The sequence below is a fragment of the Mirounga angustirostris genome, unplaced genomic scaffold (assembly GCF_029215605.1).
Source record: "Mirounga angustirostris isolate CCGP_5_RB_7025 unplaced genomic scaffold, mMirAng1.0.hap1 SCAF_9, whole genome shotgun sequence".
NCBI lineage: Eukaryota > Metazoa > Chordata > Mammalia > Carnivora > Phocidae > Mirounga > Mirounga angustirostris.
This window is the reverse complement of record NW_026991717.1, coordinates 749,429-771,628: the sequence shown is the minus strand read 5'-3', so window position 1 is coordinate 771,628 and position 22,200 is coordinate 749,429. Positions and strand designations below refer to the sequence as shown.

At 55.8% G+C, this 22,200-nt stretch overlaps 1 protein-coding gene across 9 annotated transcripts in view; it reads right to left on the bottom strand.

Annotated features, from left to right (window-relative positions):
* The window catches only part of TBC1D2B (TBC1 domain family member 2B), a 65,042-nt gene that overhangs the window by 19,606 nt on the left and 23,236 nt on the right, over positions 1-22,200 (bottom strand). For 8 of the 9 annotated variants that reach the window (XM_045899269.3, XM_064569763.1, XM_064569760.1 and 5 more), the window contains exons 4-6: positions 8,425-8,588; positions 5,717-5,949; positions 4,745-5,134 (exon numbers count right to left, since the gene is read on the bottom strand). In XM_045899269.3, coding sequence (XP_045755225.2) covers positions 4,745-5,134; positions 5,717-5,949; positions 8,425-8,588 — 787 coding nt within the window. The remainder of the gene's footprint in view (positions 1-4,744; positions 5,135-5,716; positions 5,950-8,424; positions 8,589-22,200) is intronic. The other variant, XM_054513264.2, reaches the window with a different exon arrangement.

Genomic DNA, 22,200 nt, shown 5'->3' with positions numbered 1-22,200 from the left:
GGTTCTTGCCGTCCGTCACTGAGGGTGGAGCGAAGGCCTCGTGCACACACGGCGCTCGACTACAGAACCCACCTGCCACCTGTAGCGGACAACGCGCTCCAGGAAGCACGTTCCTCCCGTTTGTGTGTTGAAACAGCGGCTTAGTTGTTAAGCGTCTGCCTTCGGCTCAGGTCATGGTCCCGGGGTCCTGGGATCGAGCCCCGCATTGGGCTCCCTGCTTGGCGGGAAGCCTGCTTCTCCCTCTCCCACTCCCGCTTGTGTTCCCTCTCTTGCTGGCTCTCTGTCAAATAAATAAAATCTTAAAAAGTTAAAAAAATTAAAATAAAAAATAAAATTTAACTGGTGCCCTGGGGCGCCTGGGTGGCTCAGTCGTTAAGCGTCTGCCTTCGGCTCAGGTCATGGTCCCAGGGTCCTGGGATCGAGCCCCGCGTCGGGCTCCCTGCTCGGCCGGAAGCCTGCCTCTCCCTCTCCCACTCCCGCTTGTGTTCCCTCTCTTGCTGGCTCTCTGTCAAATAAATAAAATCTTAAAAAGTTAAAAAAATTAAAATAAAAAATAAAATTTAACTGGTGCCCTGGGGCGCCTGGGTGGCTCAGTCGTTAAGCGTCTGCCTTCGGCTCAGGTCATGGTCCCAGGGTCCTGGGATCGAGCCCCGCGTCGGGCTCCCTGCTCGGCCGGAAGCCTGCCTCTCCCTCTCCCACTGCTTGTGTTCCCTCTCTCACTGTCTCTCTAATAAATAAGTATAATCTTTAAAAAAAAAAAAAAACAAAAAACAACAAAAAACATTTCGAACTCCGGAAGAGCTGACAGGAAAGTACAAGGCACCTGACACGCCCTTCGCCAAAATTCACCAGCTGTTAACATCTGCCGCACCTGCCGTGTGACGCAGGACGGCGTCCCGTGAAGGCCCGCGAGGAGGGCAAGCGTCCGGGACAAGCGCACTCGCCGGCCAAGCGCAGTCCTCTGCCCGCGTGCGCCCCCCGCTCTGTGGGGCCCCCGGGTCACCGGGCAATTCCCGGCCCGGCCGGGAGCGTCCACCCTCGCGGGACGGAGGCCATGGCCGCTCCTCGAGACACGTCCTCGTCTCCGGGCTGGACGCCACCGTGGGGACGGGGGCCCCCCATCACCCTGAAACGCAGAGGGACGGCAACGTTTCCACGGCCCCTGCGGTCGCTAACGCTCGGGAAGCTTGCGCTGCAGGCTACAGGGGCCGCGTGAGACCCCGGACGGCTCCGCGAGCGAGAGCCCTCGGGCCGCCATCCGCGCGTCTCCCCTGAGAGCCGGGCCCCCAGGCTCTGGGCCGCTGAGCGCGCCCGGCGGATACGCTCACGCCTCCCGTGTCGGCAGGACTGCAAGTCGCGACAGGCCTGCGACACACCCCAGCCCAACCCCACGCAGCCTGGACGCCCCCCTCCGTCCTCCCCTCTCCCGGCGACTGAAAGCTCCCTGGCAGCGCCAACACACGACGAGAAGCAGGCCGACGGAAGGAGGGCGGGGGGCGCGGGCGGCTGGGCGATGGCGGGAGAGCAGAGTAAGCGGGTCCTCCTCCCGTTACGTGCCGCGTGACTGCTCATCGTGAGGAGCCTCCCTAGGCTGACGACGACGAGCACGCAAGTGGAGCCCCTACGAGCGCCCGACCCCGCGAGACCCCGCGAGACCCCGCGAGATCCCGCGAGACCCCACGAGACCCCGCCAGACCCCGCCAGACCTCGTGAGACAGCCGCCAGACCCCGCGAGACCCCGCGAGACCCCGCCAGACCTCGTGAGACAGCCGCCAGACCCCGCGAGACCCCGCCAGACCCCGCCAGACCTCGTGAGACAGCCGCCAGACCTCATGGGACCCCCGCCAGACCCCGCCAGACCCCCGCGAGACCCCGCCAGACCCCGCCAGACCTCGTGAGACAGCCGCCAGACCCCGCGAGACCCCGCCAGACCTCATGGGACCCCCGCGAGACCCCGCCAGACTCCGCGAGACCCTGCCAGACCTCGTGAGACAGCCGCCAGACCCCGCGAGACCCCGCCAGACCTCATGGGACCCCCGCCAGACCCTCGCGAGACCCCCCCCATACCTCGTGAGACACCCACCAGACCCCGCGAGACCCCCCCAGACCTCGTGAGACCCCGCCAGACCCCCGCGAGACCCCCCAGATCCCGCGAGACCCCCGCCAGATCCCGCGAGACCCCGCCAGACCTCGTGAGACCCCCGCCAGACCTCGCGAGACCCCGCCAGATCCCGCGAGACCCCCGCCAGACCTCATGAGACCCCCCCGCAAGACCCCCGCGAGACCCCCCCAGACCCCGTGAGACGCCCCCCCCGCCAGACCCCGTGAGACTCCTGCCAGAGCCCACCAGACCTCGTGAGACACCCGCGAGGCCCCGTGAGACCCCGCCAGACCTCGTGAGATTTTTTTTTTCCCCCCCACCCCGCGAGACCCCGTGAGACCCCCGCGAGACCCGCAAGGGGAGGGCTGGTTCACACATGAACACACTGGGGCAGGAAGGGTCCCGACCCCCAGGTGGGGTTCGCGAGCAGCCGAGCCGGGTGGGCCTGAGCTCCTCTCCGTGTTCCCCATGGTCATGACCGGGTGTTTCGTGCCAGCGACGCCGGGCACTCCCAGCACAGCGCAAAGCCTGGCACGCGGCTGAGCGCACCCGGAGTCCGGACGAGGAAAAGCTGCCGGCGTGGAGGCCCGCGCCAGAGAGCAGGTCCCAGGAAGACCAGCTGCACAGGTAGGTGGGGACGGCGCCCCGACGACCGCCCGACCGTGCCCAGTGAAGCAGAGGGCCACCTACGCCAAGCAAGGAAGATCACAGAGCCACGGAAAGGCCGGGAAGGAAGTACAAGAACGGTAAAGTACTTGCGCTGGTAGAATCCTACGACCAGTGTGTGTTCCTTCCTCAGAATACCCCAGAAACAGAAAGTGACCCTGTCCCGGAGCCGACGAGGAGTGTCAGCACATTCCAAACAGGCCACACACGCTGACCGGAGTCGGAGAAAGTGGGTTGTGACAGTGACGGACGAGACCCCCCCCAGTAACACAGTGTCCCCCCGCGGGGGTGTTCTGAACTCAGGGTCAAGGCAAGAAATCAGTATGGAAACCGTGCAGCTGCGAGAAGTGGGGGCAGCAAGGACACACGCGGCAAAACCCCACCTCCGTCTGCAGCCCCCCGCCCGCAAGCCTGCTTTCAGTTCCTGCGGAGCCGCCGCGGGAGCCTGTGGTGGGAGCGGGCGTCTGGTGCAGGCGGCGGCAGAAACCTCGGGGCGGCCGGTCGGCCCACGTGGAGCCCACGGCCACGCGCCGGCCCCTGAACAGCCGCCTCCTCCACGAGCTCTGTCCCACGTCACCTGACCACGGGGGGATTTCAGAGCCACAGACCTTAAAAACTGTTGAGAGGTGTTGGAGGAAAAAAGTCACGAAATCACCCAATGATTCAAAACCACCCTACCCGTCTTGCCCCAAGATCTATAGGGTAAATAAGGAGGGGAAGTCTAATCCTGATCGAGTCTATCTGCTGTCTCCACAGGGAGCTGCCGCGGACCAGAGACAAGCCGCTCGCTCCCGCACACGCCAAGCTCGCTCACGAGGCCTGCAAACAAACACCGCAAAACAGGCATGCTCGCCAAATACCAGTTTCGGTCGACGTTAAGCCGCGGTCAAACGCGCATCGCCGACGCGGCGACGTCCAGGTCGGGCGTGTGCTCGACTGCGAATGCGAGCAGAGCTGAGTCTTACCAGCCACACCAACCACGACGGTTTGTGCAACCACCGCTGTTTGTGGTCGAATCACAGAGGAATGGGGTGGGGAGCTTTGTTGCTGTCACCCTTCTGGACTCACACGTGCACACCTGTCACTGAGAACTGGTTGTAGACTACGGAGGCCACGTACACCTCCCGACGATGCTGCCGTCAGCCCAGTGTTCACTTCTGTTCCAAATTCTGAGGCCCCCCTCCCCCCTACTCAGTTCTCCACTGACAAGCCGGAGAGGTACTGCTGGGTATGCAGTTGGTGCTTACTAACAATCTCAACGTGGCAAATCTTTGCCTTCAAGGATAACCTGCCCTTGGGAGCCAAACACCCCTGGTGCCGAGGTATTTATGCAAAGAGGGTAGCCCAGGCGAGGAGCATGTTAGGGCTGGGTGGGGCCTGGGGCTACAGACCTGCCTGGGGTGGGCTGGGCCACACTCAGCGCCTCTCTGCGGCCTCATGGCCAGCGGCACAGCCCTTCCCCACCTCAGTTACAACCCGGACAGTCATGAGTTCAGAAAGCAGCCCCCCTGTCCTCAGCGCCAGGACCCTCCCAGCCTGGGCGCAGGGGCCCCGACTCTGAGCAAGCCTGCCTGGGAGCCAACCCCAAACCAGCCATCGGGAACGATGCTCCCTCAGCTCCCCCTACCCCCAGGGGGCTGAGGCAGGCCACGAGTGCGGTGCTGGCCCGGACACTCATGCATGGGGTAACAAAGCTCCAGGGGTGTAGAGCAGAAAGGGGAGTCTCAGCTGCCTGACTGGGCAGGCAGTTCAGGCAGGCAGTCCTCCCCAAGGGAGGGGAAGTTCCAGAACCACTCTGACCAACGGCACTGCTGGACTCAACACTTTTGTTTTCCAAGGACGCTTCTTAGCAAACTACCCATAGTTTGCCTCAAGTCCTGCTACATCTGCTCCGTCTGCCGAGGCCCGGAGCCCTGGACGCATCGAGGGGCCGCCTGCAACGCTGTCTGAACCCCACCGAGCCCACGCCCCACTTACTTTCAGCCTGTCCAGCTCTAGGTGCTCCCTGCTGGGGGGCGTGGGGGAGCCGGGCACCCCTGCGGCAGAGGGTGTGTGGTCCGCGCCCTCGCTGAGCTGGCGCGAGAGCTTGATGATGACCTCGTCCTTGGCCTGGATGGTCTCCACCAGCATCCCCAGCTGCTCACTGAGCTCGCCCACCTTGCTCTTGAGCGTCCTGGCTTCCTGCTGCAGACTCTCTCGCTCCAGGGAGAGCCGCTCCAGCTGGCCGCTGAGGCCCAGGATCTGGTCGTCCTTGCGGTGCAGAAGGTCAAGCGTGTCCTTCGGGACACCCGCAGACAGCCGGCTGCTGGCGAAGTACTTGTCGTACTGGGAGGACCGGACCGTGTGTTGCAGTAACCGTACCAACTCCTGCCACAGGGGAGGCGGGAGGAGAGAAGCAGAGACGGTGACAACATGACATGGGGCAGCGCGGGGCCGACACGCGCACACCGACTTCCTCCTGCAGGGTCTTGGAGGCGAGAGGAAGAAACATGCACTCCGTCAAGCCCGTCTGCAGAGAACAATGCTAGGAAGCAGGAAACCGTGGATGCGCACGGTGCGGTCCGCTGCAGCCCCATCACACGCACATCCGTGCGCAGAACAGGAGCCCCAAGGTCAGCTCCGACCTGCCCAACGACGGGGCGTCCTCGGTCTCAGAGGGAAACGGACACCACGTGGGGACTCCTTTCCCTCCTGTTCATGGACTCGGCCGATGCCGCACTGGGGTGGGAGTGGGCACAGTGGCCGAGACCCTCCCCTGACCCACCGGCGGCGTCCCCACGCCCCCTGGAAATCCAGACGTCCCTGAAGAAGTGACCTAGTGGGGCGCAGGCGCCTCTATCAACGCTTTGGGGAAAAGCCCTCTGGGGACGAAGACATCCAGGGGCCCGGGCTGTGCTCTCGTGGCCGGCTGGCTGCAGGGGGTCGCATGCGGGTGAGAAGGACGGTTACCTTCTGGCTGGACAGGTCTTTCTTCAGCCGGTCCAGCTCTTCCTGCTGGCTCTGGACCTGCAGCTGCATCTCGGACGCGGGCTTGCTGACGGCGCCAGCACTCTGTGCCCCCTCCGCCGAAGGGTCACCGCTGACGTGGCGGTTTTTGTATGATCCGATCATGTCTTTCAAAGGGCGCTTTCCTTTGTAGGGAATACGTCCAAAATCAAAGGGAAATCCTGAGCCAGTTACTCCTACATAAAAACAAAACTTGTTTTCTAAGTGCAGGACAAGTCATTCTTCTGGAAACTCCCACCCGCCATCCTCGGGGAAGTTCTGCGTTCACTGTGCAGAGAGCATGGGCAGGAGTGGGGACGCCTCTGGGCCCTGGCTCGCTCTTGACAAAAACCGAGCCCGACTCAAAGACGATACCCCCGCCCTGGATCCTTCCTTATGATTCTCGTCACGTGGTCCCTTTCAAGAAAACGTTCAGGCTGTGATTGCTCAACGTCTGCCTTAGGATGCGGGGAAAATGGGCGGAGTGCACTGGAACAGATGAGGAATTTAGGATAAGGCCGCAGGACACCTCACTCAAGACTCGTCTGGGATGCCGTCTTTTTTCCAGAAGCTCAGGTCTCTTCCCCAGTTTCCCATTTCGGTCACTTTCAGGACCAAAGGGGACAGAGACACAGGCTGAGGAAGAGCACAGTGGTTCCAGGTGCCCACAGCGTCCCAGAAACACGGAGCCTCTTCCCCGGGGCGCCGCCTGCAGTCAGACAGCAGGCTCCCGGGCGGGACTCACAGACACAGGGATCCTTGGCTCCCTTCGCTCATCTGTTCTCAGTAAGAAAACAAAACAAAGCCCCGCCCTAAACGTCTTCTTCACTGTGAACAAGTGTTTCAAAGCATGACTACGTTCTCTTCCTTAAAAATGGGCCTTTAAAATACTGATGGGTCCAAATAAATGTTTATACGGATGGATTCAGATTTATACTCAAACTATGAGGAGGCAACGGGAACTAGAACACAGTATATGGATTCCATGAAGCTGGAGAACAGGTGACTCCCAGCTCTTAAGTGGGGACAGTGGCTGCCCTGGGAGGGGTGGGTGACTGGCGGGGCCGGGGGACAGGGCTGGCCCCGTCCTGTTTCTTGAAGTAAGTGCTGCCTACATGGCTATATTCACTGTGAAAACCCGTCGCCTTCACATTTCTGACGGATGCGGGGGAAACTTTGTGCACTTAAACGCAGGGGAACAGAAGGGAGAGCAGTTCGCACCCCCTGCGTGATGGGGACAAGCTGGGGGCTGACGCTTGTGGCTGGTACAGGAAGGGTCCACAACCCCACGCCACCAGAGTGCGCAGACCCCACGGGGGGCTGCGTCGTCTGGCCCAGGGGGTTTCCGGCCCACGCGAGCCGCTCAGCCTCGCAGACCCTTCCTTCCTGACCGAGCTCGCAGTTCCTCCTCCAGAACCCAAGTGCCCCTTGCTCAGGAGGCACTCCCGCGGGCCCTCACCGGGGAGTGCAGCACGCCAGACCCGCGTCACATGGGACTGCAGGCCCCACGCTTCAGCCCTGAGAACGCAGGCAAGCTCCCCTGCAGAGCCAGTCAAGGCCCTCCTCCCGGGGGACAGAAGTACTTCCTTTAGTAAATACTTGCTCTCCTCATAGATTTCCTACGATCCTGCCTCCTCCTACCAGCCCGTGCTCAAATCGAGCACAAGGCAGAATTTCAAAATTACTGTCCTTTTACATTAAAACATCAATATTCCCTCGTGGATCCCCAGACGAGCATCAGGAGTGGCCACACAGACGGGGTCAGGCTGACGACACCTGAACCCTGATCCTCCCCAAAACCAGCGGGGACCAGACACGACGTGTTCCAGCCGTGGTGCCAGAGGGCGCACAGCCCCAGGCCCCGACCACGGAGCATCCTCGTCTGGTTAAGTCAGCCCTGCATCCGGGCAGGCCTCGGCCCGCGACCACATATGGGGCACACGAGGAGCAAGAAGGGACCCGGACTCCAGAGCGTGGGAAATCCTCGGCGCAGAGACCATCTTGGCCACAGTCACGCCAAGTAAAAGGGAAGACAGGGATGGGGAGCTTTTCAGAGGCAAAGAGGCCAATGCAGATCAGCAAGGAAACCCGCCTGCAGACCTTATCAGCGCTCACGTGAGCGGGGTGTGAGCACACAGCTATGGAACCAGAGGGGGCTTCGATTATTATTTATTGCCGCTGTTTCTAGGTAGAATAACGAAGCCGCCATGAGGTTTTAACGTGAGTCGTTATCTCCTAGAGATACGTACGAAATAAAAAATTTAGATGTAATGGATCGATGTCTAGAATCTACTTTAAAACAACCCCACTGACATGGAACGCAGGAAGGGGTGGAGGCTTGGAGGAAGAGAGTGGCCCTAAGTTTGAAACCGTGGGAGCCACTTGAGGCTACACCGGGATCCATGACCCTGTACGTTCTACTTTACGTTACGTTCCAGATTTCTGTAAATAGAAGGATTTTTTAAAAATCTATATATCTGTGAAGAGCACTGTGACTTCTAGATGCTCTATCTCCCGAAAAAGCTTATGAGTCACGGGCTGGACGGTCGTTTCTTGTAACGCCTCATCTCACACGCTCTCTGGGTTCATCCCCCACGCCTCCTGCTTCCAGAAAAAGCCTGGTACCGCGGGGGCTGCGCAGAGCAGGATGGCGGCAGGAACCACATCCGTACCTTTGTTTCCTTCGGGGGCCGGCTTCTTCCTCTCCTCCTGCACCATGGACTCCTCCAGGTCCTTAGGGTTTGGGTCTAAGAGCTCCCACTCTTCATTGGTATAAAACACACTCTTCCGACTGTCGCCATGTCCTCTCCCAGGACGGAAAGATGACATTGAATTTCTGTTAGGAGAAACGAGACGAGTTATTTAAGACGCTGTAAAATAAAACGTAATTTCACGTATACAGGACTAGCAAAAATTAACAGACACGGTAACATCAAATGTCGAATGTCAGGGAGGGAGTAGAGAGGGACGCTGGTTCGCGCTGCGGGCGGGAGTCACACGGGGGGGCCATCGGCAACACCAGTTCAGGTGAAGGGGGCCCCACCCCAAGACCCTGCGTGTCCCAAACAAACTCCCGGGTGTGGGCACGAGACATGGAGGAGGGTGCCCACCACTGTGCCATTCACGTGGGACCCAGGTACACGTGGCGGCCGAACAGCCGTCAACAGGGGAACAGATGTGACCGATCAAGCACCACGGCGCCATGTAAGGGAATCTGTCCATTCACACGTCACCAGAGTCCACCGTGTGCTGGCCAGCGCTCCAGCACAGGAGGCACCGAGCCTGAGACACAGTCCTGCCCCGTGAACACACCAGCCACAGCCTCTGTGCGATGGACTGCGCCCTGCTCTGTCCCCTGCTCCACGTCCGCCGCTGAACGAAGAAAGAAAATGGGACAGTGATGTGTGCAACGTGACAGTGTTTCGAACCTTTGCGGGAACAGTGGTCACCGAGGCCGTGCGTGCACACTGTGCAAGACTAAGAACGCTGGACGCAGGGGCCCGCCGCCTCCGTGAAGGGCAGGGTGAGGAGGCGGGCATGCAGGCTGCGGGAGGAACCAGGACGCACAGACCGCGCAGCGGCCCACACAGCTGAGCCTGCACAGCCCGGGGTTCCCCCACAGGAATGAGAGCACGCATGTGCACGTGGGGCCTGCACGTGGACAGTCACAGCTGCCTGACTCCTCACAGCCACAAACGTGTCCCCTGAGTGGGAGTGGGTGGCCCAGCTGGGACACGTCCATGCACACCGCAGCAAAGGGAAAGAACCATGAAACACTTGTCAGCCCAGAGGGGCCACGAAGATGATGGTTCTCTAGGAGACAACCATGAAGGACCACACACAGCACGGCCACGTTCACAAAGCGACAGCCACAGAGGGCGGGCCAGCGGTGGCCGGGGCGAGGGGAGCAGTCGGCCGCGGGGGGACGGGAACGCCCAGTGTCTCGGTTACAGAGGCGTTTATATGACCACATTCGGCTTCCGACGTTCATTAGCCTGTGCACGGAACACGCGTGAGTTTCCTGCAGGTAAATTACACCTTGGGGACGTGGTTGAAACGAAGAGCGGGGAGAAATGTGCGTTGTGTGGGGTTCCCTGAGGTGGATGCGGAGCGGAGGACGGAGCGGGGCGCAGGTCCGTGGGAGGCAGACCGACCACAGCCTCACGGACAACGGTCATTTCTCAATGCTGGTGTGTTTGCCAAGCAGATGGGTTTTGCCTGGTTTGAACCGTACTGAAGCACTCAGACCGAAGACCGCAGGGAAACCAGCAATCCCGTGACATTCCCGCCGCTGCATCCCGACAGGCGCGCTCAGCCTTCCGCGGTAGCGTGAGTCCCCGGGGCCCGGCACCTACAACCACCACGTGTGCTCTCAGTGCCTTTTCTCGGGACCACGAGGGGGCCGGCACCATCCACTTGCTGCTTGTCCCCTAAGGCTCTGGCCCCCGCGGCTAGCGTGTCCTCGCCGATGCCTGCTGTCACCCAGCAAGGACGTTTTCCAAGGGTTACACGGCTGTGCAGGAAGACAACGGACACGCCCACACACGCCCAATGCACTTTGCTCCCTTCTTTGACACGCCGGCTCGTGAGGTGGCTGCGCGCGGGCACACGGCACCCACGGCGGCTTCAGTGGCTGTCCCTCACGCGCGGCACCACGGCCTGGAGCGGTTAACAGCCCTCGGCCCAGGTTCTTAACGGGGTGAGTGCAGGAAGGAGCCGCAGGGCGGGAAGGACGGCCGTGGACGCTGCCGGAACAGAACGGCTCTTTGCACAATTCAGGACATTCCCCGTTTCTGCTCCGTGGCAAGGCTGCGTGCACAACCGAGCTCGCCCTTGCTCTGCAGGGAGGCACCCCGCGCCAAGCCCCGGGTGAGGAAACAGGACCAGGCTCGGAGCACAAGCTCTGTAAGCCGAAGCACCAGAGAGCCTGTCCCTGGCTCAGATCTCCTGTGACTGCATCAGGGAAGCCGCGGAGCACGCCCTCCTCAAACTATGCATCCTGCCTGCTCCGGCAGCACCCGGGCACGCGGCCTGCGCACACCACTGAGCTCACGGCCGCGTAAACGGGGCCTCCCAGCAGAGACCTGGGGCCCTTCTCGGACAGAGCTCGCTCTTCCAAGACCCCACTGTGAGCCGGCCTTCTGTGTCCCCCAGGCACTGCCCTTTGGTTCAGTAAGGGACTGAAATGGACAGTGAGAGGCCCCCAGGCGGCCGCCAGCACCCGGAGGGCTGTGTGCTCAGCCCCAACTGTCTGTGAACACCTGCAATCGATGTAATTCACAACAGCTGTTCCCAAATGTACATATTTCAGATCAATTTCTCCACCTAGATCTACAATGCCCAAGGGGTCCGACAGACACAGGCCACATCCCCAACAGAGGGGAGGGGCCCCACCCCCGATAACAGATCAGTTCTTGGAATAGACAAGCCCATCAGGAAACATTCTCGGAAGTGATAAAAAGCAGAAATAACCGGAAGGGGCCTGTAGATGAGACGGGGAGCCGTGCCAACAGCCCTGGGGCCGCCACAGCCACCAGGAGCAGGAGGTGGCCACATGGGCCCCCCGGGGCTCCGGGAGCGACCAGCCGGCCAACACCCGGACCGTAGCCCCAAGCACTGATTTTGGACTTCTGGCTCCAAGTGTGGGAGAATGAATTTGTGCTGCTTTCAGGCTCTCGTTTGGGGTAATTTGCTGTAGCAGCCGGAGCAAACGGAGCCCTGTGGCCACGGGAGACCCTTCCTCGTCCCTGCATAAGCCCGGCCGGCACGCAAGTCTGGAACCTCATGTCTACGGTTAAAGCGGTTTCACCGCCGCTAGAATGACGTGGGAACGTGGTCACAAAGGCCCTCTGCCACTGCCCGTCCACCGCACGTGGACAAACGAGTGCACCATCCTTCCGCTTCGAGACACGTACAGCAACATCTACGACAGCGTGTCCTACCTCAAAAACCCCATCGGAGTGGAAATCCTCTCAGCGGTGAACCTCCAGGCAGGGGCAGCTGGGCTGGTGCCCCACGCCCGACAGACACACCCTGCATCCAGGCCCCACCCTGGGCCCCCACCCCGGGCCCCCGCCCCTGCTCCACCTCCGCTCAGTGCCTGGGCTCCTGGCACACGGACCTGGGGACTCGGGAAACCCTGTTCTCACGGCCACCGCCTCGCACGCGCTTCAAGACCTAAGTCAAAACCCGCCGTCCTGCAGAGCGTCCCCCTCCACATCTCCGTGCACCCAGGGCGGGGGGGCAGTGACCACTGGCTCCGCCCTCAACGGCACCCCACAGCCTTGTGCGTGAGGCCCCACCCGCCGCCCACCCCTGATGGCAGCAAGCGGCCAGCTGTGGTCTGCGGGCACCCTCAGCCCCATCCTGCGTGGAGGGCACGGGAGGGCACACAGGTGATTAGGACGATGCCAGGCTGCACGGCCGGGGCGGTCCTCCAGAGCGTGCTTCTCAAGTGTGGGCAGCGATCCCAGCAGGCCACGAAGTCAAGGACTCCCAACATCAATCCTGAGGGTCGTGCCGAGCATGCCGTCCAGGCACCAGCAGAGAAAACACTATCTTACCAGATGAACACTGACATCCTATGATATTTCTGTCTGGGTCTCATGTGCTTCCAAGCAGCATGCCTTTATGTGTAAGAGCCTACTATTTGCTGTGGGTTTCTGGGCAGGGACCGCACAGCACAAGTGCAAATGGCACTGCGGGCCGCTCCCACAGGGCACGGCAGGTACAGGGCCCTTCCCTGGTCAGGCCCTCCCTGCGTACGCTGGGCCACCCAGCATGCGCCCGGTGCTGCACGAAGTGCTGGGGACACACGGGGACACACGTGGGAGGTGGGGCCACAGGCCAGGACACAGAGAAACATAACGAGCACCAGCGGTAGGACGGCTGTGGAGCAGCTCAGGGTGGGGGGCAGAGCAAGGCCGGGACTCCCCAGGAGAGACAACCTGCCCAGCAGAGGGACGGCCTGAGGCAGGGCCCGGGGGGAAGACAGTGTCTGAAGAGCTGAGAGAGGCCAAGCATGCCTGCAACACGGCTGAGCCCACAGGACCTCGAAGGCCAGGTTCAGAGCACGGCCTTCAGCCGACGGCGATAAGGAGCCTCTGAAAGGCTTGCGGTACTGGGAAGAACAGATTTGGGTCACTGGGAGTGGGGTCCCTGCGACAGGAGGGTCCAGGACCAGCAGACAATGCAGACAGGGTCCCCCTCCCAGCCCCCAACTCCAAATACAACAGGCAGCAAGGGTCAGTCACACCCTTGGCAGCCTGGATGACGCACTGACATCCTCTGAGTGCGTCCCATGGCGCGCCAGGTGACCGACCACACTTTCCAGCCAGGCCTAACGGCCTGCAGTGGTTTCTGTGGTGGGTGGGGCCTCCCGCCGCGGCGGCCCTTGTGATGCGTGGCCCCGGACATGGAGCATGGGGCCAGCCGAGGTCAAGAGAGCTGCCGGACGGGCGTGCTGAGCAGGCCCTCGCGCGCCCCAGGGGCTGTCGGCCCCCCACCCTGCAAACAGTGCACTCTACACCTTAACATTCATCACTAAGAGTTTTTAAGAATTTTTCCAAGTCCTGCACTGAGGCTTTGGCACCTCGTCTTTCCTGCGTGGACAGAGCTGTGCCTGCAAAGACGACCCTAAATGAACACGTCACAGCTCCGGGTGCGGCCTCCCCGGGTTCACCAAACGTCTGGGTGCATGGTCCCAGCCAGCGAGACCGAAACAGCCCCCCCCAGGATGGTCGGCCGCACGCACAAGTAACCATTCCCACTGGGCCTGAGAGGCAAGAGAGAAGCAAGACCAAAGGGTCAAGGGCAGGCCTGGCAGGACGGGCAGGCACTCCCAGCTGGCTTGGGGTCCACTGCTGCCATCTCCCCGATGGGAAGATCCACCACATCCATGGTCTCAGCAGCCGCGTCAGCAGGTCCGGCTCACGAGCAGCAGACACAGAGGTGGGCAGCTCCTGTTCATGACCTCAGCCCTCACACCCACCAGCGAGAGGGCGTTTACACACATACGCACACACACGCCGGTTTACTAACGGAGAACACAGAGCTCAGAGAGGTTCGGTCACTGGCCCAGCACACACAGCTCCCAAGCAGCAGGGCTGGGTGCACAGAGCAGTGGCCGGGGTGGGACCAGCCCTGCATGGAGGGACAGCTGGACCCGGAGCTGCCGGTCACGCAGAACGCAGAGCTCAGCACCCATCAGCGGGCCCAGCCTCCAGGGCCGCAGAGCCACAGGGCGCTGCTCATGGCGGCCTGCACGCTCCTCACACACACACCTGTCTGGCCCACACCCTGCACACGCCCCGGGGCATGCGCTTACCGTGTGCCCGGGTGCACGCTTCCCCTGCCTTGCCCATGCACACCTGGCCCCAACCCTGAGCCTCTCCCGCACACGCGGGCCAGCCTGAGCTTCTCGGGAGAACGATTCTCTCACCTGAAGGGACCTTAATGGAAAGGTTGGTAAAAGCAGGAAACCATCCCAAAGGAACTGAACACAAACGCGGGAGCCTCTATAGGTCCTGAGTGGGCCGAGGCCTGGTCGGCAAGTCCGGGCTGCTGACCCCGGTTCCCTGGCATCTCTCCTGGGTCAAGTGCACCCACACGGGACATCATCTCGTTTGTCCAAACCTGTTTTGCTTCTTTTAAAGGTGGACCCTGGACTTAGGGTTGTGAAATAATCTATGTACAGTCTCTAGGTTGTTAACAACTCTCCCCAAGCGTGTCGCCCACATCCCAGGGGCAATTCTTCAGGGACTCACTTTTATCAAACTTCCCCCAAGTGGTCAACTTACTTGTCACAGAAAAAACAATTCCTCTTCATCCACACGGGCTTACCGTTCTGCTGACAGAACGACATGAAAATCTGGCACATCGACAGCTCCCCAATTACGTTCTTACGATGGATGGGGTGGGCAGCGGGGGAGCCTCGGGCTCCAACCAAGGGACCCAGGTGCCTTGCTGCTCTCCCGCACGTCTGCTAGGACCTTGAGCAAGTCACCTTCCCGCTCTAAGCCTCCGCTACGTAGCCTGTTGCATGGACAGATGGTGTCTCAGCAGCTCCCCAGCATCTCCAGGAGCACAGAGCTCCTCCTCCGCACCTGCCCGGGAGCTGGACGAGCCAGACGTGCTGGCGGCTGGGGGCCCCGTGGGAGGACGCCCAGTGCGTGAAGGTCCCGGGGGAGCAAGGGTCCTGTGGCCGCACACCGTGGCTCCAGGGTCAGAATACAGGGACACAGGGGCCGACGGGACCACAGTCAGACCAAGGAGACGCCCACAGGTGGAGGAGGACCAGTGATGCTTCGACATGGGGGACGGCCCGGGCAGAGAGCAGCATGTGGAGAGCGGACGGCCAGACGAGCAGGGGTGAGTCTCCCACGGGTGGGGTGCCCCGCCACACCCCATTCAGCTTCCCTGCACACCACGGCCGTATTTTCACCACTGACAACATGGGGAGAATGAGTTTCTTTGTTATACTGAATCCAGCCAGAAGGGTAAAAGGAGAATGGGGCCGCTGTGGGAAAGAATGTGTCCCCACGTGTGCGTGGTTCCTGTGGCTGCCCCTACCCCAAAACCCCGTGGGAGCAGCTGGCCAACCACAGGCAGCCGGTGGCCCAGCAGGAAAGCAGGGAGCCCCAGCCGTGTCCCCCCCAGCACAGCCACGCTGAGCCAAGTCCCCCGGGCTCCACGGCTACCTCGAAGAGGAGCAGAAACACTGCGACTCCGAGAACTCCCCCAGCTCGGCCACAAGAAGGCAGCAGGGTGGCCCGGTTCCCATCCTGCCTGAGGAGCTTGGAAGGGGCCGCTACGTCCCAACGGCAAGGAGAGCACAGAACTACGGAAAAGCCAACACTTTCCTGGATCCACGAGGGACGGGGATGCGGGGCAAAGTGCTGCCCCCAAGACGTGAGAGACAGGCAGGCAAGCGCGGGAGGCCCAGCTTCCTGCAGGGGAGACTCAGCAGCGCACCCGTGTGGGGCGGGACCCCGAACTGTGACCGGCGGTCGCCGGAGGCTCGTGCAGACCCCTCTGAGGGCAGCAGACCCAGGGCACTGGGTCCCAGGGGCCCCCAAGGTGCTGTGAGGTTTACCTCCAGGAGCTCAGCCAGGTTCCGCCAGAGAACGTGGGGAAAAGTCCCCTCGGGTTTCTGGCAGGGAGACAGGAAGCAACCAGTTTTAAATTCTCCAGAGCACTCTGCTCTTGACAAGGCTTGCCCTCAGGGGAACCTGGTTAGCCAGAGCCTCACTGACCTGGGCCCAGAGACCCCCAGCTCTGGCCCCCCTTGCCATCCTGGCCACCTACGGGGGAAAAGACAGAGAAACCCTTGTGGGTCCACATACAGTGGCCAGGGCTCGCCTGTCACAAGACCACAGAACACCTCCCTCCACACCTCACCACCACCCCCCTAGAGGCCGGCCTGCAGCCTTCCTTTTCCCCGGTACGTCCTGTCCAGCTATCAAGAAAAAGGGACAAAGTTGGGGCGCCTGGGTGGCTCCGTCGTTAAGCATCTGCCTTCAGCTCAGGTCATGATCCCAGGGTCCTGGGATCGAGCCCCGCGTCGGGGTCCCTGCTCCGCGGGAAGCCTGCTTCTCCCTCTCCCACTCCCCCTGCTTGTGTTCCCTCTCCCGCTGTGTCTCTCTGTCAAATAAATAAAATCTTCAAAAAAAGAAAAGAAAAAGGGACAAAGCAAACCAACGTGATGTGGAGTGCGTGAGCGGCAGTAGAACCAGACAAGGCAGGGACGCTGGAATCCTCAGACCAGGAAATTGAAACAACTCTGATTAACATGCTAAGGGCTATCGAGCATAAACAGAAAGACAGAGACCCCCAAGAAAGAACCAAAAAAAAAAAAGACAGAAAAAAAACACCCCAAGGGAAATGAAAAGTGCCCCTGTTGGGCTTGTCAGTAGAACGGACACGGCTGAGCAAAGACTCTGTGAGCTACGGGACATGCCTGTAGAATCCTCGAGAGACAAGAGAAGGATAAATATTTGAATCAAGGAGGGTTATTTCCCCAAATTCATGTCAGGCATCCAACCACAGTTCCACGAAGCTCAGGGAGCACCAAGCAAAACAGAGGCCAAAAATCCCTTACCTTGGCACACCCTTCCCAAATTACAGAAAAATCATAGATAAAGAAGAAATCTGGAGAGAAGTCCAAGAAAACAAATGCGTGACCCGCAGAGGAACAAAGATAAGACCTGCATCGATGTCTTCTCAGCAACCATGCAAGCAAGATGTGAGTGGAGGGAGAAGCCCAATGTCCGGAGAGGAAACCACCATGCTGGAACTCTGTACGCTGCGAAATTAGCCTTCAAGAGCGAAGGAGAAACAGGCTTTCTCAGATAAACAGTGAGGGCGCTTGTTGCTTGTAGACCTGCAAAAAAATGCTGCGTTCTTCAGCACGAAAGAAAACAATACAGATCAGAAACTCAGACCCAGCAAGAAAGAAAAAAGGAAGAGCCCGGAAGTCAGGACAGGGAGAGTAAAATACAGACCTTTACTCTTCTCATTCTGACTGATCTAACTTACAACTGCTCGTTCCAAATAGTAACGCCAACAATGTTTGCTTCTGCGTGCGCACCATGTATATATGCCCCGTGCACCCCCTTCTCCCAACAAAGCGACAGGGGCAGGAGCTGGGACGGCTCTGCTGTTACGAGGAACCCTCCCACTTGTGGGGCAGCACAGTGTGATTTTAAAGTGAACTTGGATTAGCAGTAAATGTGTTTCGCAAACTCCAGAGCAAGCGCAAAAAAAAAAAAAAAGCTAAAAAGGAAGTATAACTGATATACTAAGGAAGGAGAGAAAATGAAACCATATAAAATGCTCGATGAAAACCACAGAGACAGGGACGCCCAGCTGGCTCCACCACTGGAGCACGTGACTCTTGATCACAGGGTCATGACTTTGAGCCCCATGCTGGGCGTAGAGATTACTTAAAAAATAAAATAAAATAAAAGCACACGAGGCAGAAAAAGAGTGGGAGACAAAAACCAGGAACAAAGAAAAGGGCAACAAATGAAAAACAGTAACAAACACGTTAATTCAACTGCACCAAGAATCACTGCGAACATCAAAGGCCCACACGCACCAGTTAAGACAGAGGTTGTCAGGACCTAAGGGCATGTTGCCTCCAGGAACCCCACTTTAAATACACGCACACATAGACGAAACATAAAAGGAGAGAAATATGCTGTGAGAACAACACTAATCAAAAGAAAGCAGGAGCAACTGTACAAATCTCAGAGCAGACCTCAAAGGAAGGGAAGTCATGAGGGATAAAGAAAGCATTTCATAACGAGAGAAGATCAATCCTCCAAGAACACAGCAATCCTCAACTCATACACCCTAACAACAAGAGTGTCGATAAAACCGTGGGACAAAGAGAACCAACCACCATAGTTTGAGACTTTAACACCCTCAGTCAGAAATGAAAGGACCCAGCAGGCAGAAAATCAGTAAGGACTTAGCTGACTTCAACCACCATCAATCAACTGGATATCACTGATGTGAAGACAACTTTGTCCAACGACAGCAGAATGCACATTCCTCTCGAGCTCGTGTGGAACATTCACCAAGACAGACCACGTTCCAGGCCACAAAACACAGCCCAACAAATTTCATAAAACAGAAATCCTATGTCTGCCTTCAGACCACAGTGGGATTGAACTAGAAATCAGTAAAAGAAACATAACGAAAATCCCAAAATACATGAATAAACAACACACTTCTAAAAAAACCATACAGGTCAAAGAAGAAATCTCAAGAGAAATTTTAGAATGTTTTAAACTAAATGAAAATGATAATGCAACTTATCAAAGGTTGTGGGATGCAGCCAAAGCAGTGCTCAGAGGGAAGTGTATAGCACTGAATGCACACTGTAAAATGGAAGAAAGATCTAAAATCAATAATCTATATTTCCATTTTAAGAAACTAAAAAAAGGACAAATTAAATCCTAAAATAAGTAGAAAAAAAATAATAATTAGAGCGAAAACCAATGAAACTGTCAACACGAAATTAATAGAAAAAAAAAATCAATGAAACCAAAGCTGGTCCTTTGAAAACATCAATTTAATAAGTCTCTAGCAGGATAAGAAAAAAAGAGAAAACACAAAGTACTAATATCAGAAATGAAATGGGACATCATTACAGATCCCATAGAAATTAAAAGGATAATAAAGAAATACTATAACATAAACGTGGAGAACTTAGATGAAATGGACCAATTCCTTGAAAGACACAACCTGCTAAAATTCACACAAGGAAAAAAAAGATCTGAGTAGTCCCATATCTATTAAAAATACTGAATCAATAATAACCTTCCAAAACAGAAAGCACCAGGCCCAGATGGGTCCAATGGTGAATTCTACCTAGCATTTAAGGAAGAAATTATACCAATCCTGTCCAATCCCTTTCAGAGGATAGAAGCAGAGAGAATACTTCCTAACTCACCTATGAAGCCAGGATTCCCCTAATACCAAAATCACAAAAAGACATTAAATACAGACCGTCTCTCATGAACACAGATGCAAAAATCCTCAACAAAATATTAGCAAATCAAATCCAACAATATATAAAAAGAATTATACTTTACAACCAAGTGGGATTTATCCCAGCAATGCAAGACTCACTCAACATTTGAAAATCTATTAATGTAATCCATCACATCAAGATACTAAAAATAAATCACATAATAGGTTCATATCAATAGATGCAGAAAAAGCATTTGACAAAATGCAACTCCCGTTCATGATAAAAACTCTCAGTAAACTAGGAATAGAGGGAACTTTCTCAACTTGATAAAGACTATCTACAAAAATTCTAAAGCCAACATCATATTTAATAGTAAGAAACTCAAAGCTGTCCCACTAAGATGAGGTACAGGGCAAGGATGTTCCCTCTTACCACTCCTTTCAACACTGTACCAGAAATGCTTGCTAATGTAATAAGGCAAGAAAAAGAAATTAAAAGCATACAAATTGGGAAGAAAGACAAAACTTTGTTCAAGATGACATGATCATCTGTGTAAAAACTCTGAAAGAATAAGCAAAATCTACTGAAATTAATAAGCAGTTATAGTGATGTTGCAGGATACAAGATTAATATACAAAAGCCGATTGTTTTCCTATATACAGACAATGAACAAGTGGAATTTGAAATTAAAAACACAGTATTATTTACATTAGCACCCTTGAAAATGAAACTCTTAGATGTGAATCTAAAAAAAATATATAAGATCTATGTGAGGACTACTACAAAACTGATGACTGAAATCAAAGAGGAACAAAATAATGGAGAGATATTCCATGTTCGTGGGTAGGAAGACTTAATATTGTCAAGATATCAGTTCTCCAAAGTTGATCTATAGATTCAATGCAATCCCAATCGAAATCCCAGCAAGTTATTTTGTAGCTATCAACAAGCTATTTCTAAAGTTTATATGGAGAGGCAAAAGACCCAAAATAGCCAACATGATATTGAAAGAGAAGAACAAAGCTGGAGGATGACATACTTGACTTCAAGACTCAGTATAAAGCTACAGTAATTAAGACAGTGTGGTGTTGGAGAAAGAACAAATACATCAATGGAAAAGAAAAGAGAACTCAGAGATAAACCCCCATAAATACAGTCCACTGATCTTCGACAAAGGAGCAAAGACAGCCTCTTCAACATATGGTGCCAGAACAACTGGACATCCACATGCAAAATCATGAATCTAGACACAGACCTTGCACTCTTCACAACAATCAACTCAAAATGGTCCATAGACCAAAATGTAAAATGCAAAACATCTAAAACTCCCAGAAGATAACATAGGAGAAGACCTAGATGACCTTGGGTGTCATGATGCCTTTTTAGATACAACACCAAAGACACAGTTCATGGAAGAAATAATGATCAACTGGACTTCATTGCAAGTAAAACCTTCTGCTCTGGAAAGACAATTATCAAAAGAATTTGAAGATAAGCCACAGACTGGAATAAAATATTTGCAAAAGACACATCTGACAAAGGACTATTATCCAAAATATATAAAGAACTCTTAAAACTCACCAATAAGAAAATAACCCAGTTAAAAACTGGTCCAAAGACTGGGTGTTATATAAGACTGATGAACCACTGAACTCTACGTCTCAAACTAATATATTATATGTAGATTGAATTTAAAGAAAGAAATTAAAAAAAAAAAGTGGCCCAAAGGCTTTTTTTTTTTTTTTAAAGATTTTATTTATTTATTTGACAGAGAGAGACACAGCGAAAGAGGGAACACAAGCAGAGGGGGTGGGAGAGGGAGAAGCAGGCTTCCCGCGGAGCAGGAAGCCCTATGTGGGGCTCGATCCCAGGACCCTGGGATCATGACCCGAGCTGAAGGCAGACACTTAACCATCTGAGCCACCCAGGCGCCCCTGGCCCAAAGACTTTAACAGGCACCCCACCAGAGAAGATACAGGATGCCAAATAAGCATACAAAAAGATGCTCTGTGTCATATGTCATCAGGGAAATGCAAATTAAAACATCAGTGAGCCACCACCACACATCGAGAAGAATGGCCAAAACCTGGAACACCAAGAACACCACATGCTGGTGAGGATGAGGAGCTCATTTACTGATGGCTGGAATGCAACATGGTGTGGGCACTTTGGAAGACAGTTTGGCGGTCTCCTACAAAAGTGTGCATACTCTTACATACAATCCAGCAGTCATGCTCCTTGGCATTTACCCAAAGGAGTTGAGAACTTATGTCCACACAAAAACCTGCACATGGATGTCTACAGCAGCTTTGTTCATAATTGCCAAGCTTGGAAGCAACAAAGATGGACATCTTTGTTGTTCAGTGAGTGAATGGATTAATAAACTGTCTATATCTAGACAATGGAATATCATTCAGCACTAAAAGCAGATGAGCTGTCAGGCTGAAAAGACATGGAGGAACCTTATATGCATATTACCAAGTGAAAGAAATCCACGTGAAAAGGCCAATATTCTATGATTCCAACAAAATGGACATTCTGGAAAAAGCGAAACAATGGAGACAATGAACAGATCAGTGACGGCCAGTGGTGGGGCTGGGGGTGGGAGCAAGACAAATAAGCAGAGCATGGAAGATTTTAAGGGCCATGAAAAATCCTCCGCGTGATACTGTAATAGACGGACACACGTCATCATACCTGTGTCCAGATCCACAGGACGCACGACAGCAAGTGTGACCCTAACACACGACGGACCTTGGGTCAGTACAATGCATCAGCGCAGGCTGATCCTCAGTAAAAAATATACCACTCCGGTGATCATGGGGGTGGGATACACACGTGTGCAGAAAGGGATGTATAAAAAACCTCTATTTTCCACTCAATCTATCGTAAACCTAAAACTGCTCTAAAAAACTAAGTATTAAAAAAAGACAATTGGGGGGATCCTGGTGGTGGCTCAGCTAGTTAA